The sequence below is a fragment of the Lissotriton vulgaris genome, chromosome 9 (genome assembly GCF_964263255.1).
Source record: "Lissotriton vulgaris chromosome 9, aLisVul1.2, whole genome shotgun sequence".
In the NCBI taxonomy this organism is placed as follows: Eukaryota; Metazoa; Chordata; class Amphibia; order Caudata; family Salamandridae; genus Lissotriton; species Lissotriton vulgaris.
Window position 1 is genome coordinate 389,836,459 of NC_141697.1, and position 19,522 is coordinate 389,855,980.

The following is a 19,522-nucleotide window of genomic DNA, read 5'->3' on the forward strand; positions in this document are numbered from 1 at the left end:
TGCTTAGCATAGTGTTCCACCTAACTGGTATTATGTTGTTTCTGTCATTGCATCCAGATATATAATACAGCAAGTATCATTACAACAACAACAACAAGCCAGGACTATTGGCTTTGTCAGTGGATGTTAGTTGCTTAAAATTTAAATTAAAAAGCAGCAACCATGGCTTTCTTGAATATAATATTGAAAATGTGTCAGTTCTAAAATGATGAGACTGTGAAAAAACTAGAACCCGTTCTTTTAACTTGTTTCACATGCTTCTTTATATAAACTGCATTCTCACATTGCAGCATGGGCGTTTTACCTTTTATTCATCTAACAGAATGCCCTGCTGGACAGTGAGGCAGGAGCAGGCCACCACATGCTTTAACATCCCAGACTGCCCCATTGTCATTTTGTATGTGGCAATTAGCGGGCATACAGAATGACAATGGGCGGGGTGGGGCTGCTCTTGTGCTCGAGGAGGAGTGGGAGGCGGCCCCATCAGGGGACTAAGGCTTCTGCAGGGAAACAGCTCTGCTTCCTGAAACACCTAAAGTTACAGACAAAAGGCGTCCTTAAAATGGATCCTCGCGGACGTGATGTCAGAATTACGGACAGTCCGTGAAATTTATGGACGGTTGGTCACCCTAGCCCAGTTCGAGTCTGAACAAACACCGACTGCTCTTTCCAAGATGCCTCCTGTGCTGTGCCAGTCGGATCTGGCATCCTCCTCTGCCCACGTGACACCCGTGACCTCCAATGCCCTCTGCTCTCTCTCGATTTACAGGCACTAACGCACCCTTGGACTTGTGGCCAAGTGTGCTGTACCTGCCCCCCTTGAACCGGCGCCTCTCCCCACTCACGCGCAAACCCCTGTAAGGAAAATGTGTATTAAAAGCCCAATGGGTATGATGCTCTTGGCAGCTGGCCATGCTGTCCCTCCCTGCCTCGCTCCGCCCTCATCGCGCTGAGGATTAGAACCTACCGACGGACGAAGGTTGTTTTGTTAGAAATCAACAAGGAAAGAGCACAGAGCAGAGCTGCATATAGAAATGGACGCGTGGGGTTTGATTTCCTGGCTCCTGCTCCTTGTGCTGGCCGGCGCCGCCCTGGCCTTCCTGCTGTACTGCTGTTATGTGAAATACATTCACATGAAGTTCGACCACATCCCTGGACCCCCCAGGGACAGGTTAGTCCCCATGCAGATGAAACGTAGAGAGAGGGGCGGATGCTATGGGTGGCTTAATGTGTGAGGTTTACCTGTAACACTTGTTTTTGAAAAAACATAAAACCATTTAATTATATAAAATGCAATTGATTCATTAAAGTGGGAGAGAATGCATTGATTTTTTTAGTGTCTTTATGATATTGTCCTTAAAAAATGATTCCATTTAATAAGGCACGCCGAGATTAAGTGATTTGCCAAGAATCACAGAATGTGGAGCCGACGTCGATACTCGAAGGGGGTTCCCCGCTCCGAAGTGGGCAGCTCTGGCCGTTGCGCCACACCCCCTAAAAACGCTGGAGGGTTTTCTGGGGTCAGTACCATTGACTCAGCCAGGTTTACGTTTTGGGGCAGAAATGAAAGGAAAGGAATAACACAGACTTTTCGTATAGCTTTCTTCAATGAGCCAGTTCCATCTGCCCATTATCGGATGGGTGCTTAAATTGCAGCCAAAAGCTGCAGCTGTTTTCGTGCCTGAGAAAGGCGCATACGGGCAAATTCTGTCCACCCAGTCCTTGCTGCATTGAACAGTGAGGGAAGGGCATCTGAAGCCTGCTTAGGTGATACCTGCCTTATTGTCTGCATGGGTCTACTTTTGTACTATTTAAATGCTGCGTGCATAAAAATATCAACGAGGGTCCATATTTTGTTTCAATAATCTGCCATGAGTATTTTTGTAAAAATATCTCACTCAGGGATTGAGGTGCACAGTTGAGCTAAACAACTCCTTGTGAGTCGACAGTTAGTGGAAGGGTGTGGTTATGGATAATGCGAGGGGAGGTGCAGCACAGAGGTAGTGTACTTGACATTATATTCGGTGCCTTGACGAACAAGTGTTTCAGAAAAAAGTTGATAAGAATCGAATTTCAGATGCAGCCAGTAGCATATTCACTTTTTTGCATTGTCATACCAGATTTGTTTTCTGGACTGTATTTTTACTGTCTTTAGGACCCTGTGTACTACACCACTGATAAACAGCAGGAAAGCACATGTGATTCCCCGTATATAATATGTGCTGTACATTGGAACTACTTGGCCTTTTAACTTTCCAACAAGTCTATTGTAAATGGCGATTTGCTCTTTAGTTGCTCGCTCTCTAATTCTACAAAATTGGAGGTCTGAAGATGTACCTTCCTATTCTAAATGGCTAAATAAAATGCAACGAACCATGAGGTTTGAAGAAGCTGGTGCAACAAAAAAAATTAAAACTGTTTGGAAGTTTTTTGAAAATTGTGAAAACATGTTAGAAACATAAACATTTGTTTTTTTTTTAGATATGTACATTGAAGTGTTGGGAAGCACTTTAACACATTGCACTTTTTGCTGGCATATATTTAAGGAAAGGCACCACATTACTTTAATATTACAGTTCCTTTTACTGACACAATGTCTACAATACTTAGATTGGGTTTTATATGGTTATTTCTTTTTAATAGTGCTCTACAATCAAGGGTATAAGAGATTGTGAGTTTAATTATTTCGGTCTCTATAATGATTATAGGTAAACGTTAAGGCCTTTGAACAATCTCAGTAAATTTACCACGTGTCACTTTAATATGGAGCACTCTAGCACTTTAGCACTTTAGAAATGTAAGCAGTAAGATCAAGTGTTTAAATATTATAAGAACTAGTCAGACTTCTGTTGCCTTTTTAATTATTCGGTTCTTGGTTGCAGTATTTAATCCATATTGGTTCCATTTGAACAAAGCACAAATTCCTTTAGCTCCAACATGGGCTGGACCGTGCGCCATAGTTGCAACAGCTTGTACCAAAGCATTTGGTAACAGCCATCTTTGCCTCTCCGTCAAATCGACCCAACAATTATTTTCATCTAATCTCCCCACTTCCTGCTCCCATCGCTCCTATTAGACTGGAGTGGCTTCTTTCTGTAGTTCTTTCACGCTCTCTATGGTATTATCAAACAATTCAGATTCCTCCACCCATCTTGCAGAAGACGTTACAAACATAGTCGATATTGTGGACTGAGCCGTTTGCTTAGCGACCTGATCAGCAAAAGCATTCCCCTCGCCCAATTCGTCCACTACTGCCTTATGGGCGCTGCATTTTATTATGGCTAACTTTTTGGGCAAGGTTAGGGCATCAAGTAATCATAACACCAAGGGACCATTCTGTATTTTCTGACCATGGGAGGTGAGGAAACCCCGCTCCCTCCACAGCCGCACAAAGCTATGGGCTACGCCAAAGACGTATTGGCTGTCTGTGTAGATGTAAACCTCGAGTCCTTTGCTTAATTCACAGGCTCGTAATAATGCCACCAGTTCAGCAGCCTGGGCTGATCGATGGGGAACTCGAGATGGTCCAACTACCGTTTTTAGTGTGGTGATTGCATATGCAGCTGTCGTTGTGCCATCTGCTAACTTGAAGCAAGACCCATCCACATATAACTCCACTTGAGGGTCAGAGAGAGGAATAGCAGTGAGGTCAATCCTACCCTTCGTTTCTTCTTCAGTTCAGAATATGCAATCATGTACATCATTTGCAATTTCACTCGAAGGGAGTAGTAGCAATGCGGCAGGGTTTAACGTGGTACATAAGCGTAATCGTGATATGTGGGGCAAATAGTGTTAATTCATAACCAGTGGGGCGTGCACTCGTAAGATGCTGTGTCTTAGTTGTATTTAACAATGCATCCACCGCATGTGGCACCATCACTGTTAGGTTGGAATTTAGAACGAGCCCTTCCGACTGCCGGATGGCCACCGCAACAGCCGCAGTGGCCCTCAGACAGCTAGGAAGTGCTCTGGCAAATTTATCCAATGAGGCCGAAAAATAAGCACAAGGTCTTTGCTTACTACCAAATCCTTGCGTTAACACTGAAAGTGAGCAACCATCGACCTCATGCACGTATAGTACAAAAGGTTTACGGTAATCAGGAGTACCCAAGACGGGTGCAGAACAAAGAGCAGATTTAAAATAGTCAAAAGAATGCTGACATTCATCCGTCCAAGGGAGGGGTTCATGCACATCTTTAGGTTTAAAGTATTTTATTCAACGTGACACACCAAAACAGGCATACAGCATCATAAGATCAGCGGATGAAAACGTGCAGTAGTTCGGCATGACACAACATTTAAGTTCAAACGCCCCCCTCCCCCCTCCAACGCCCTCCCACCCCACCCAACTTCCCCCACCCCCTTCCCCCCCCCCAGTGTCCAGTACGCAACCAACATGCTACCTATGTTCCAGGGTTCCAGGCAATTGAGGAGAAGAGTTCCACCCCTCTCACTGATCCGATGCCAGCGGGCTCGTCAGCCGCAGGAGGCGGAGGTACCTCGGGCAGGTGAGTTCCTTGAACTCCGTGAGCAACAGAGAATGAAATGGCTGCCACAGTTCGTTAAATTGCGTTACATCCCCAGCCACCACCAAGGACAGGTTCTCCATACCCAGCACGTGCCACAGTCTATGGAGCCAGCCCGTGACTGTAGGCGTCGTGTCCGTGCGCCAGTATATCAAAATGTTCTGAACTGCAGAGCCGAGGGCAATAGCGATCTGCCTACCTCTTCTGGACCTGAGTGGATACATTAAAGCATTTGGGAGTCCTAGCAAGGTATACGCCGGGAAGCGCGGGAGCTCTATACCAAAATGAGAATCAATTTCATCCAGCACTTCCTTCCAGTAACTAGCCAGGAGGGGGCAGTCCCATAGAATGTGCGTGAGTGTGCCCCGATGTCCGCACCCCCGCCAGCATGTGTCAGTCTTGCTATGGTCAAACTCATGGACTCGCTCAGGTGTGTAGTACCAGTAGGTGGACACTTTAGTGAAGGTATCAGTGAGGCCCATGTGATATGCAGAGTGGCGTGCCCTATAAGATATGTGGTCCCAATCCTTAGGGCTCAGTGCCCTCCCAAGTTCCCGCTCCCATCTAGCTCTCCTGGGGTTATGATAGTGTGTTGAGGGAAGTTGTAAGAACTTGTATAAATCCGAGATCAGTTTCGAGTCCGACGTACGGGACAACAGCCATCTCTCGCATGGTGAAAGCATCCTGTCCGCCACGTCCCGTACCTGCGGCTGGAGAGCCCAATGCCGGACTTGCATATACGGGTGTCTCTCAGTTTCGGGGAGTGAGAATTCCGTCCAAAACTGTGTGAACGGGATGACCCCTCAGGACCGTACAGATGACACAGTGCTCTGCACCCCGCCTGCCGCCAATGTGCAAAGGCTCCTCTCTCCATTCCGGGAGTGAAGGCAGGGTTATCCACCAGCGGCGAGAACGGCGAAGGGAATGAGGTGAGATCATACTTAAGGTAAGTCACGTCCCAGATCCGCAATGGCATCCTCGTAATAAAGGAGGCGTAGAGATTCTTAGGCCGGTGGGCACGGTGCAGGAACGGTATCTCCTGAAGAGGCAGCCCCGCCACCGCCTGGTCCTGGAAAAGCCAATGCTTATCCGACTCCCACCTGCACCATTCCACCAAGTATCTCAATTGCGTTGCCTGAAAGTATTTACGAAAGTCGGGAATGCCTAGACCTCCAGCGTCAGGAGACAAAAGGGAGAGGGCCCTGCGTAACCTAGGTTTTTTCCCTTGCCAAATAAAACGGGCCACATCCGACTGTAACTGCTGTATCCATCCCTTCGGTGGCTGAAGCGGCAAAGCCCTAAATAAGTAGAGCACTTGCGGCAAGATCGTCATCTTGACGGCAGCGATCCTACCCAGCCAAGAGAAGATGCCACGATTCCAGCGGCCTAGCTCGTTCTTGATCTTGAGTCCCAAAGCTGAATAATTAGCTGCGACCATGGCTGGCAGCGTTGGAGCTATTCGAATCCCCAAATAAGGGATCGCCTCTAAGGACCAAAGTAACGGGAATCTATTCTGCAAATATGCCCTGGTGTCCGGCGCCAGGGAAATATCCATAGCCACTGATTTCCCCATATTCATCTTAAAACCCGAAACCGTGCTAAATGCCGCCAGTTCTTCCATGCAGGCCGGGAGTGCCATCCGGGGTGTAGCCAACGTGAAGATGACGTCATCAGCATAGAGACTGATTGTATGGGTGAAGCCGCCCATCCGTATCCCCTCCACTTCCGGTCGTGTCCGCACTCTTTGAGCGAACGGCTCCATGTACAGTGCGAAGAGCAAGGGCGAGAGTGGACAACCCTGCCTGGTGCCCCTCTCGATGGGGAAGGCAGCAGAGGTATAGCTGTTAACTCGGACCACTGCCGATGGATCCTTGTAGCAGTTAAGGATCATGGTGCGAAACCTGTCTCTGATACCCGCTTTCACCAGTACCTGTTCCAGGAAAGGCCAATGCACGCGGTCAAACGCCTTCTCTGCGTCAACCGCAAGCATCATCCTCTCACCCGGAATCCGGGAGGCCTTTTCCAGCAGATGAACCACCCGTTTAGTATTATCTACCGTCTGCCGCCCCGGGACAAAACCCGCTTGATCCGGGTCAATAAGGTTGGGCAAGTGAAGTGCCAATCTACTGGCCAGTATTCCAGTATAAAGTTTCAGGTCAACGTTCAAGAGGGATATCGGTCTATATGACCCACAGCATTTAGGATCTTTCCCCGGTTTGGGGATGACCGTAACCGAGGCCCTCAGAAGATCAGGTGGGATGGCTCCAGGTTCCGCGAAAGAGTTAAAAAGGCGGGTGAGAACCGGTGCCAACGACCCGCAGAATGTCTTATAGAAGAGGGCAGAATAGCCATCCGGGCCTGGCGCTTTGCCGTGCTTCAGTCTGGCAATGGCCGTCACTACCTTCTCAATGCTAATATCCCTGTTCAAATGGTCCGCCTGCAAAGGCTCCAAGGCGGGCCGAGTGATCGAGTCTAGATAGGAGGTCATAGCCGGCACATCCGACGGGTCACCGACATAGAGGTTCCCGTAGAACCCTCGAAACTCGGCCGAAATGCGGGCATCATCCACTACTGCAGCGCCCGTGGAGTCTGAGAGCTCCTTCACCAACTGGCTCTGCCTAGCAGCCCGGAGTCTATTAGCCAAAAGTTTGCCACAGCGATCTCCTCCAGTATAAAAGGCGTGGCGCAGTCGGAGGGCCGCATATTCCGCTCGGTCCACATCTAAGGCAGCAAGGAGCTTCCTTGCTTCTTTAAGCTGCCGCCAAATCCTTGGCGCCCCGGTCCTACGGTGGATCAACTCCAACTCCCGGACTCTATCAGTAAGCTCCTCCCTCTTGATCCTGCGCTCCTTGTTTTCGGCCGCTGAGATCGACAGGAACTCCCCCCTGAGGACAGCCTTCAAGGCAGCCCATTGCGTGGCGCGGGTAGTATCTGTATTATCATTGTTAGCCAAATACTCACAGAGTACCCGTTCAATACGGTCCGTGACCGCTTTCCTATGTAACAAGGTATCTCGAAGGCGCCAAGTCCTCGCCGGGGAGGCAGAGGGTGGCAAGCAAAAAGAGGCCTCAACTGGGGCGTGATCCGACAGGGAAATTACCCCCATAGTCACGTCGGACGCCAGAGCTTGCACCGGCGAGGTGACCAAAAGGTGGTCAAGCCTCGCGTAGGTCTTATGCGCGTGCGAATAGTACGAATAGTCCCTATCCACAGGATGCATGTGGCGCCAGAGGTCCAAGAGGTCCAGCTCCGCAAGCTCAGCCTTACAACCAGCTGAAATTTCCCCGACTTGCGGGGAGCGCTGCGCTGATCTATCCGCAGCCGAATCAAAGACCATGTTAAGGTCGCCCCCGAGGATGATATGCCTATCCAGCGAGGCAGAGATCTCTTCCACCGCAGACCGCAAGAACCGCTCTTGTTTATCATTGGGACTATAAAGGGAACCTATCGTGAGAGTAAGTCCACCCACCCGAAACCTATGCACCAACAACCGTCCTTTCATTTCTGCGAATTTGTGAATGTGTTCTCCCCTGAAGTGTCGGGCCACCAGAATCGCCACCCCGGCTGTCTTGGTAGTGCTGGAGGAAAAAAACTGCGTCGGGAATTTACAAGAGCGCAGCCTATGCGCGTCCTGCGGCAACAGGTCGGTTTCCTGAAGGAGGCATATGTCCGCGTGCGAATTCTCTAGCAGAGAAAGCACCGCCCGTCTCTTGACAGGATTATTCAGACCCCTGACATTCAAAGTCACAACTTTAAAGGTGTGAGGGGGCATAGTGGGGAATATGTGTAAAGGCGATAACAGTCTGCGTGGTGATCGCAGTGTGCAAACATACCACCCCCTCAAACAGCAATGCAATCTGCCAAAAACAATGAACAAAGCTACTCCTTCCTGCGCCTCGCAACGCAGCCCCAGGCAAGAGTCTGAATGTAACCGGGCCTCTCCCCATACACCAGCCTACCCCACAGTCCACCCCCACCCCCTCCCCACCTCCACCGCTGAGTGAGACAAGGCGGAAAAGCACAGACAAAGCAACAATTCCTAGCACAGCGCACTGGACAACCCCGTCCCCCATTCCCAACTCCCACAAGCCCTTCCGGATCCCCAACATCCCAACACAACCCCATCCCTTCCCAGAACCCCATCCCCATTTCCTCAAGAAAGGAGTCGGGGGAACCATTGTCCAAGCCCGGCCCAAACAGGCAAGTCTATGTAAAAGTCTCAAAAGTGGACGTCCAGCCACCACACAACCTTCGCTCCCCCCCACCCCCCCAGGCCCCCAAACCTGCGATTCAAGAAGAAGCAATGTCGATCTCCCCCCGGAGAATGTCTAGGCGGTCAAAGCAACCTCCTCCGGCGCCGTTTCCCTGATAACCTCTCTCACAGCATTGTCCATATCAGCCCGGATAGTAGGCGAGTCAGGCCTCATCGAGGAGGCCGGGGACCCGCGGCCCGGAACCGACTGCCAGCCATCCCTGGTGACTCAGCACAGTACAGGTATCCTGGAGAGAGTGCAGCTGATGCAATATTCCGTTCCAGCAGAAGATGATACGAAAGGGGTGGCCCCAAGAGTACTGAGTGTCATGCTCCCGCAAGAAGTCAGTCACAATCTTAAAGGACTTACGTTTCTGCAGGGTAACCACCGAAAGATCTTGATAGAGGGCCACTCTATGACCTCAACTCCAAGGAGGGCTTGGCACAAGCTGCCCGCAGGATCCTTTCTTTCAGAGGGTAATCCGGTAGGTAGGCCAGAAGGTCGGGGGGGGCGCCGGGGCTCTTCGCCGTGGGCCCACCCTGTGCGCCCTATCGACCCTAAGCGTAAAATCAGTCGGCTCATCCAGAACGTCCCTGAACAGATCACGCAGGTAGGCCGCTGCATCCTCCCCTTCTTCTCCGAGAGGAACACCTCGGACCCGGATGTTGTTCCTCCGGGAGCGGTTCTCGAGATCCTCCACATGGGATTGGAGATCGATTTGCTGGTCTCGAAGCCTGATCACCTCCTGCTGAAGCTGCGTGATTTCCTCATCTCTGGCGTGGCCCGCTTCTTCTACAGATGAGACCCTCTCACCCAGGCCATCGACCTCCCGCCGGACCTCTCTCACCTCCCCCGCCACTTCCTGCTTAAGCGTCTGGAAGTCCTCTCGCAAGGAGCTAAAGAGCGACTCAAGGAACGACCTGGTGACCAGCGGCTCCCCCCCGCTCGCCCCCTGCGAGCTGCCGGACTGACCTGGGGAGTGCTGTCCGCGATCTTGTCGTGTATTGCCCCTGTTCAGCATTTCTGGCAGGGTGCGATCACCCTTCCTGGTCCCCTTATTGCCGGCCATTTGAGCGATGGATGAAAACGTCCAATCCACACCAGCAGCGGCAGCGCCTGCAACACCACCTGGCCACCAGCTGATCAACCACTCCGAGTAGTTAGGCCTTCCGCCCGTTCACTCCGTCGGTAGCCAATCGCACAATACCTCTAGGGACACAGCTGCAGTCGGTAGTCCTGGCGCCGGAACAGTCCTGGTAGGCCGAAAGTCCCAGAGGGGGGCACCACTCCCCCACGCATTCCCCGCCAGCACGCACTCCAGTCCCTGCGAGTGTCACACCAAAGCAGTCACAGCAATATGGGCAGCCCGGGGAGGAGAGGGAGCAAGCCCCGGTGTCTCACAATCCAATGAGTCCCAAAGGTAGGCCAGGTCCACTGCTACAACCCCAGCAAGCCAGACGTAGTACCTCAACAGTTCAGGCCCACAGGCGCTTCGCCACGTCCATGCTCCGCCAAGGGAACCAAAAAAAAAAAAAAAAGGGGGGGGCCCAACACCCCCCGCCGCGCCGCACCTCACCGTGGCAGCCGCGGCGCACCAAGACCTGCTCGCGTAGGCTTCCAGGTTCCGCACCACTGTCCAGGCACCGTCCCCTCTCACCCTGACAGCACCAGGCCAGGGGAATGGGGCCCCCGCTTCTCTAGGGGTTTGCGAGCCCCGGCACCTCCAGCCACCTCAATGCTCCTCGGCACCCGCTCTCCGCCACCTCGTGTTCCTCAGGGCTCAGACCCCCGACTGTACCGTCTCCATGCGAGGCTGATCGTGATGCCGACCCCAAGCCCACAATAGCGTCTCCAATCTGTAGCCTGCCACTCAGCAGGGAGCTCCCGGTCGGGTCCCGCACAGGAAGGGAGCCAGCAAGTCCCCAGAGGCAGCCGCGCCAATGTTGCTCGAGACCTCACTTGGCCGAAGTCTCGCCCCCAAGCACACCCTACTCCACATGCGGTGTCGGCGGGTGGGGCACACCTGAACCGCAGTCTGGGCCGGCAGGCCCCCGGCTCTCCCAGCACTGATCCAGCCCTCCCATGGCCGCGATGGTGACCGTACTCCGTGTCCGGGGCCCGACACTGTGCCGCCGCAGCTCCGTGCTACCCCCAGCGGCTCCACTCCGCAGCCGCAGACGGGTCCTCGCAGCACCTCGCTCCTCTTCAAGCTGCGACAGCGGCCTCCCCCGTGCGACACCGCAGGCTCGCGTCAGTCCTCAAGGCGGGCCCAGCCGCACTTCCGGTCGGCCGCAGGTCTCACAGATCACATGCCAGCATCACCGTCCTCAAACGGTGCCTTCCAGCGCGCCGATTTTTGCCGCAACAGGAACCGCTAACTCCCCACTGCACCCGCCGTCGCCAGCAAGCAACAGAGGGGGGAGATCAGCGCTAAATTAGGTACTTAGGGGCCCGGGCCGGAGGAGATCGCCAAGGCTGCGTCCTCCTATGCCGCCATCCTGGCCACGCCCCCCCCATGCACATCTTTAGTGGTTAAATGCAACAAAGGTTTAGCAAGAAGAGAAAAATTAGGTATCCATTGGCGACAGTAAGAGGTGATGACAAGAAAAGTACGAACTTCACGTTGGGTGCAAGGGACAGACATGTTAGAGATGGTAGTAATACGCTCAGGAGTCAAACGCCTACCATCCTTCGAAAGTATTTGACCTAAGTAGGTCACCTCCTGTCGACAGTATTGAAACTTAGACAGGGACACCTTATTACCCTTCGCCGCCTGATGGTGCAGTAATTTAACAGTGGCATCCTTAGAGCCTTCCTTAGTGTCGGACGCTATCAACAAGTCGTCCACATATTGCAAGAGCACGTTGCCTGCGAGCAAGACTAAATCGTCTAACAGAGCCTTAAGGGCCTGACTATAGATGCTCAGACTTTCAGTATAGCCTTGAGGTGCACGACAGAATCTGAAGCTTTTGCCAGATAACAAGAAGCCAAAGATCTGCCTGCTATCAGGATGGATAGGGATACTGAAGAAGGCGTTCTTCAGATCAATGACTGAAAAATATTGAGCAGTTGGTGGGATCATCGTAAGTATAGTGGTGATATCAGTCACTACGGGGTACTGTGGCACTACAATCTTATTAACCTCCCGCAGGTCTATCACAAAACGATATGCATCAATATTCCCCTGGGATCCAGAATCAGGGGATTTCTTCAAAATCGGGAGAATCGGACTGTTACAAATATTGGCAGCTGTCTCCTCAACCACCCCATATTAATTAAGTCCTGAATGATTGAGAGCAAGGCTCGCTCGCCAGCCGGCAAAATATTGTACTGAGGTATACAGGGTAATTTCACACCAGGTTTCAGCGTAATATGGATGGGCGGGATGTCTAATTTACCAACATCCGCATCCCCTGTTGCCCATAGTGCGGTAGGGATGGTATCAAACTCAGGTGGAAGGGGTTCATTTTTAGCAAAACATTGTTTCATACTGTCAGTGTGGGGTTGTATTGTTAAATAAACACCGTCTGGGGAGCAATATATTTTTGCATTCAGCTTTTTCAACATATCCAGACCCAATAAATTCTCACCACAATGTGAAGTCAATAGAAAAGGCGAATCAATAGTAGCAGGACCAATAGTGAAGGGGAGGGGTTTAGAGATGGGGCTTACCACCGGAACTCCTGAAAATCTCACAGATACATTATTTTGCCCGGACAGAGCCGCCCCCGGAACCAACGATCGAGCAACAGAACTATTCATTGCTCCTGTGTCAATTAAAAAATTCTCAGAAGTCCCCATCAATTCCCCTCTCACATAGGGTCCTTGTTGATTGACTGGGATCGACACTTGGCCCCTACTCTGTCCCTGGCTGTCTTATGGGTGAACATACCCATCCTGATCTCCAAATGCATAATCCTCATTATAGTATTGCCTACCTTGGGGGTTATCAAAATGGTTCCGTTCAGACTTGCCTTGAGCCGCCTCTTCCCTATGCATATCACTCCGGTCTGGGCCACCTCGCCCACGGCCTCGTCCTCGAACTGCTCCGTTCTGGTCAAGCAGTAACGGACACTGAGCTTTCCAATGTCCTTCCTGTTTACAATAAGCACACTGATTTAACCTAACGGCTGGACCGCCCCTGCGCCTCTGCCTGTCCCCACCCCTCTAGATACGGGCTCTCGGACTCCCCTCCCTCCTCCTTGTCCTCGAATGACTTGCTATAACGATACTCGGGTCTTAAGATCCTTGGCATTTTTCTCCACTTTATCCTTGCTCTCATTTTCCCTGTGCACATAATATTGGGCCATGCTTAATATCACGGAAGGAGTAGAGGTAATCCAGGTACTCTCGGCAGCTTGTAACCGAGCAGAAATTTCAGGTATCAAGTTGGTCACAAACCGATTTACAAACAACAGGACCCCGCCTTCTGTGGCTAGGTCCTGTCCACTAAAATCAATGAAAGTTCCTTCAAACCGTGTGAAAAAATCAGAAACACTTTTGTCTTTTGTTGTGGGTTACAGCTTGAAATAACACGCAGGAAACTGGATAAATTGTAGTTTGAGAGTTTAATCTCAGAGAAACGAGCCACCGCACCGTAGACTGGTACAGGGAACTCCCAACTGACATAAAGTAGAATTAGAACACCATTAGAAGCACCATGACAACATAATGTGTTCCAAGAAGGAAACATAAAAGCACTAGCAAATACAACATTATCTTTTTTTTCCAAAGAAAAGTAAGAAAGGACAGGGCAAAAAGAGAAGAAAAGGAAAAAGAAAGAAAAAGAAGCATAAATATAACAACTAGCAAAAATACAGGGAGAACAGCTAACACGTGTGATCTACAGCGGAGAAAACAGCTAACACGTGTGAGCAACAGCAAGCTAACGAAGTTTCCACGGAAGACGGGTCACACGAGTGGACTTCCGAACAGAACAATTTCCCAAGTGAGACACATCAGCATTATGGTTCAAAGAAGGCGGAGAAGGTCTCACCACAGAACGGGAAACATTGGGTTGAGGCCCTAGAACACAAGAGGGAGGAGCAGGTCTCTCCTCAGAACAGGAAGCATCGGGTTGAGGCACTTGAGCACCATCACTCGCACACATCTTAATAACTTTACACAGATTCCACCAATGACCTCCCTCCACCATGACAGCATTGCCACACACCTTTTCCACACAAACAAGTTCACCAAAGGAATCCAAACCATTCTTAACAGATCTATAATTTTTCACATGCACCATATCTCCAGGGAAAATATTGATACTCTTCCTAGATTTTTTGTCATTGAACCTGGAGGCCATTTTGCCTTGAGCATTACTAACACCCAACTGCAATTTATCATCACAAGACAGATGTGTAGAAACCCTGTGAGCAACAGTTCTCAGAAGCCAGGCAGGATAAAGAGTTGACGTAGGCAATCTCCCTCTGAGAGAAACAAAGGGAGCAATCTTAGTTACCGAGTGTGGAGTAGTACGGTAGAACCAAATCATGGATCTCACTGAACTCTCCACATCAAAATTGTTGCCCTTGGCCCATTTAATACACTCCACAAGCACACGATTCATTCTCTCAACTTGACCGTTAGTTTGAGGATGTCCAACAGAACTCCTCAGATGCTTAATACCAGACTCAGACAGAAAAACATGCATTTCAGCATTGACAAATTGGACACCATTGTCTGAAACTAGAGACTCAGGAAAACCTTCTCTCATAAAATTTCTCTAAGAAAGAGAATAGCAGAACTGGCAGTGGGATTAGAACAGAACTTAACCTTGGGCCATTTACTGTGAAAGTCCATAAGTACAAAGGCAAATCTCAAGTGAGAAGGAAGAAAGTTGAAAGGACCAACTAAATCAATGCCTAATTTTAACCAAGGTTTGGATGGAAAAGGAATTGGTTGCAAAGGTGGAACAGAAACCTTCAAACCTTTTTCTGCAGTAGCACACACACTACAACACTTAACTCTTTCATCAACATCACCATCCATTGATGGCCACCAATAGTGCAGCCTCAAACGTCTCTTAGTCATAGTGAGCCCAAGATGTCCCTCATGAGCCCTGTCAATCAACTTAACACGAAGATTGAGAGGAGGAATGCACCTGTCATCCCTCATGACAACACCATCTTCTATAGAAAGCTCATCAGAAACCTTCCAAAAGGGTTGGATATGAAGAGGAAGACTTCTTTCTCTAGGCCAACCTGAGATGATGTAATCCTTGACACTCAACAAAGTAGCATCAGAAGTCATGGCATCCACCCATTCCCTTTCAGAACAACCAACACAAACAACAGCATCCAAAGTAGCAATAAAACAATCCTCTTTATCCTCATCCAAATCACCACAATCCATTTCCTCCAAAGGTAACCTGGAGAGCATGTCAGCTGTACAATTTTCCCTACCAGGTATGTGTTTAACAGTGAACTGATATTGCAATAATTTTGTGGTAAGACGGGCTATACGTGGTGTAGCATACTTCACACGATCACCAGACAAAATGTAAACCAAAGGCTTATGGTCAGTCTGAATCATGAACTTTCTTCCCCAAATGTACGTGCGAAACTTTTCGCAAGCCCAATAACATGCAAGCAACTCTTTCTCGATCACTGAATAATTGATTTCAGGATCCCTTAACACCCTAGAGGCATAACTAATAGTAACTTCTTTGTCATTGATAATTTGTGTGAGAACAGCTCCTAAACCGTAACTGCTCGCATCGACAGTAATAATACACCCAACACTAGGGTCATAGGCTTTCAAAACCTTGGCATTCAACAATTCAGACTTAACCAAATCAAAAGTAGACTGACAAACCTCATCCCAGACAAAAGAAACAGTGGACCTGAGCATACTGGACAAGGACTTCATCTTACTGGCATAATCTGGAATGAAACGTGAATAAAATTCACACAAACCCAAAAAAGAGCGCAACTCATCTTTATTTTTGGGTACAGGACAGTCTACCACGGCTTTAACCAACCCCGGCCTAGGGGAAACACCTAAACCAGACACCAAATGACCCAGAAACTCAACTTCTCTTTTCCAAAATTCACATTTGTTCTTTTTAACTACAATGCCTCTAGCATCAAACTTCTTGAGCACAGACTTGAGGATGAAATCATGTTGATCTAAGAATTTGTCAAAAATTAAAACATCGTCCTGAAAAATCACTACCCCCCTGACATCCTTCAAAACACTCTGCATAATCCTCTGAAAAACAGAAGCCGCAGAGGCTAGCCCAAAGGGCATTCTGCAAAACTGAAAAGTTCCAAAAGGAGAATTGAAAGCTGTGTAATGTCTTGAATCTTCCTCCAGGACGATTTGGTGATATGCAGAGGCTAAATCGATTTTAGAAAACCACTGCGCATCTCTCAAATCTTCCAATAGATCACCAATCTTAGGAAGTGGGTGGGCAACCACCCAGATTTCTTTATTAAGAATCCTAAGGTCACAACAAAGACGAATCTCTCCATTTTTTTTGCGTGCAACGACCAAAGGACTAAGCCACAAACTGGATTCAATAGGTTCTATGATGCCATTCTTCTCTAGCCTCTCAAGCTCAGCTTTAAGATCAGCCCTCAAACTGAAAGGTACAGATCTAACCTTATGCTTCACAGGAACAGCATCACACTTGACTTTGATCCGATGTTTAAATCCAACAATTTCACCCAGAGAGTCTGAAAATACTCTTGGAAACTCTTTCTCGAGAGAAGAAGAATCAGGCATATCCAGCACAACAAGTACCTGCTCTTTCGCACCAGGACGTAACAACATACCAAAAAGACCTTGATGGTACCATCCCAAAATGTTCAGACCGCGCACAGCCACATAGATCTTCCCTTGAATCTTCCTATCTTTAAATTGCAAGATGTCTTCAATGAAACCCTCCAAGACTATCTTGCGACCCTCATAGGAAACAGGTGCTCTATCAGGGGGAAATAATTCCCTGTCAGACCATGATTGTTTAAACAACTCAAGAGAAATCATGGTTATCCTGGCACCAGAATCCGCAAGAAGCTTTAAACAAACATCACCTACGAAAATATCTACATAAGGATCTACACACTCTTAAGGATTCCCAACGACAACCCCATCGTCTGTGACGGTAACGATCATATCCTTGAATTCATTCACCATTTCGCTCTCGGAAACATGCTTATTTTCCAACACACAACTGACCTTTTCAGATTTGCTCACACTGGCTCGACAAACTTTAGCCAAATGCCCAAACTTCCCACATTTATAACACTTAGCATTTTTCCCTGGGCAAAAACTGTTTTCCTTAGAGTGTGGAGCATAACCACACCTATAACACATATTCTTCTTGAAAGAATTTTTCTCATTGAACTTTTCTTTTTTTTGAGAATTGAACCTAGATGTGGGAGACACAACAGCGTTAACATTTTCTTTATGCACATCAGACTTACAAAGCTCTTTAATAGATGTTTGAGCCAGTTCAAGACTTTTAGCCACTTTTATAATTTCTTCTAGAGAAGGATTACCCATGGTAAGCAGTTTTTGTTGGATATGTTTGTCACTACAATGGGCGATGAACTGATCCCTCACTAACTGGTCCTTAAAATCCCCGAACTGGCACTCAGCGCAAAGTTTGCGTAAAGCACTCAAATAAGAATCAACATCTTCACTCTGAAATTGTGCTCTTTTAAAAAAACTTGTGCCTTAATACAACCAAACTTGGTTGAACATCAAATTTGATAACAAGTTTTTTAATAGTTTCTTGATATTCATCAATAACCTCTCCTTCAGCAAGCACCAAATCAGGCAAATGCTTGTAGACCTCTCTACCCTCAAACCCCAAACAATTCAGAAGTAAAAACTTCTTCCTTTCAGCCCTATACCTGGAAGCGCCAATGGCACCAATATAGGTTTCAAACCCATCAAACCATTGCCTACATTGAATTTGGGGCGTACCTGGACTTTCTAAAAATGGGGGAGGTTGATTTACAGTTTGCATTTTTCAAAACAAACAATGCTCGATTAAAAATAAAATATAGAGAAAGAAACCAAAACTTTTCTATTCACAGCAACAAACGATGTATAATACAACGTTGTCAAAATGAGATAATTATCAAAAGTCAATGTCTTACTGCTGATCGTGGAGACTTGCGTGAAGCAGACCTAAAAAAATAAATAAACAAATGATACACTTGAAGAGAAAACGAAGTGAAATGATCCTCTGCTTCCGCTGCCAAAGATGACACAGGAGATATGAAGTCGATGTACAGATTAAGTGGAGTATCCCAATGTCGCTTGTGTGAGAAAAACCAGAATGCGACTTGAAAACAAACCGAAGGAAAACTTGATGAAGCGTCACGAAATTGCACGTCAAAGCATCCAATGCGTGCGCGCTGACACAGACAGTGACGCGTTGAGTGATCACCAATCCCTGATGAACGTTCTACTGCGTCATCATTTCCCCGGAGGAGCCAAGAGAGAACGATCTCGCTGGAAGACACTGAGCAACGGTCACTGCATGCGAGGTAGGCTGCTGAGTAGTGGAAGTTGCAAAAGCAGGCAGATTAAAATGAATAGGAGAACAAATGTGTCTCAGCAAAAGCGTCTCAGCAAAAGCGTCTCAGTCAGGCACTCTCTCGGCAAAAATAAATGTCTCCGAAAGGCTCATTCAGTGTCTCATGTTATAAATCACTGTGGCAATCGAACAATGACCCACACTGCGACCTCCTCACCTTAAATAAATATCCTATGACACTGCCGCTGGGGAAACTCAATTCCCTTAGAGATAACAGCCGCTGGAGAAGGGAGTAGGGTCAAAAGATTAAAGCACAGACTTGGTAGAAAGTCATTTTCATTTCTAGAAAGAAACTCGAAGCAGTGGCTCGCTTTTGTCTTCACAGGTCCTCGTCGTCAAAATAATGTTGTGGGTTACAGCTTGAAATAACACGCAGGAAACTGGATAAATTGTAGTTTGAGAGTTTAATCTCAGAGAAACGAGCCACCGCACCATAGACTGGTACAGGGAACTCCCAACTGACATAAAGTAGAATTAGAACACCATTAGAAGCACCATGACAACATAATGTGTTCCAAGAAGGAAACATAAAAGCACTAGCAAATACAACATCTTTCTTCTGTCTACAGGCTGTCAATTTATCCCAATCGACTTTACGGGGGTAAATCAGTGTGTGCATGTAAGCAATGATCATTTCTAGGCTTATTTCCGGGTTTGCGATCTCGGTCCCAGTCTTTTAACTCGTTCCAGGTTCCCCCTAGTTCTGCTGCGTGATCAATGTCATGAACCTGTCGCCATATGTCTACCGGGACCAATAACCCGAAAAATAGTTCAACATCTGCTAAAGTCATTAAAGCCGAGGCTGCAGCTTCGGTTAGTTCTTTGTAGTAAGCGGTGGGGTTCTTACGGGGGTCAGCCAGCTGTGATTTTAAAGCAAGGACCTCACTTCCCTTCCACAGAGTATACACCCTTTGTTCCTGAAACCGAGCGTCTACTCGAGCTCTTGTAACCTGGTTATTATCATCACGCGTTTCAGGCACTTTGGGATGAAAAATGAGATGCACTTCCCTCATGGGATGCAGAAAATCCCAGTTGGGACATTTTACAAACATTCTGCCTCGGTATTTCACTAAGGTTTCTACGTTTTTGTACACTTCCACCGGACTGAGACTGAACTTGTGAGCTTGGTCCAAGATGTACAATATTTGAGGTGCTGCTCCGTCCTGAAAGCATTGTTCCCAGGCATC

At 48.3% G+C, this 19,522-nt stretch overlaps 1 protein-coding gene across 1 annotated transcript in view; it reads left to right on the top strand.

Moving 5' to 3' along the window:
- The first annotated feature begins 756 nt into the window (after positions 1–756).
- Positions 757–19,522, top strand: part of LOC147690169 (cholesterol 24-hydroxylase-like) — a 445,247-nt gene continuing 426,481 nt past the window's right edge. Inside the window, exon 1 of the mRNA XM_086937761.1 lies at positions 757–1,171. Coding sequence (XP_086793887.1) covers positions 1,035–1,171 — 137 coding nt within the window. The 5' untranslated portion in view covers positions 757–1,034. The remainder of the gene's footprint in view (positions 1,172–19,522) is intronic.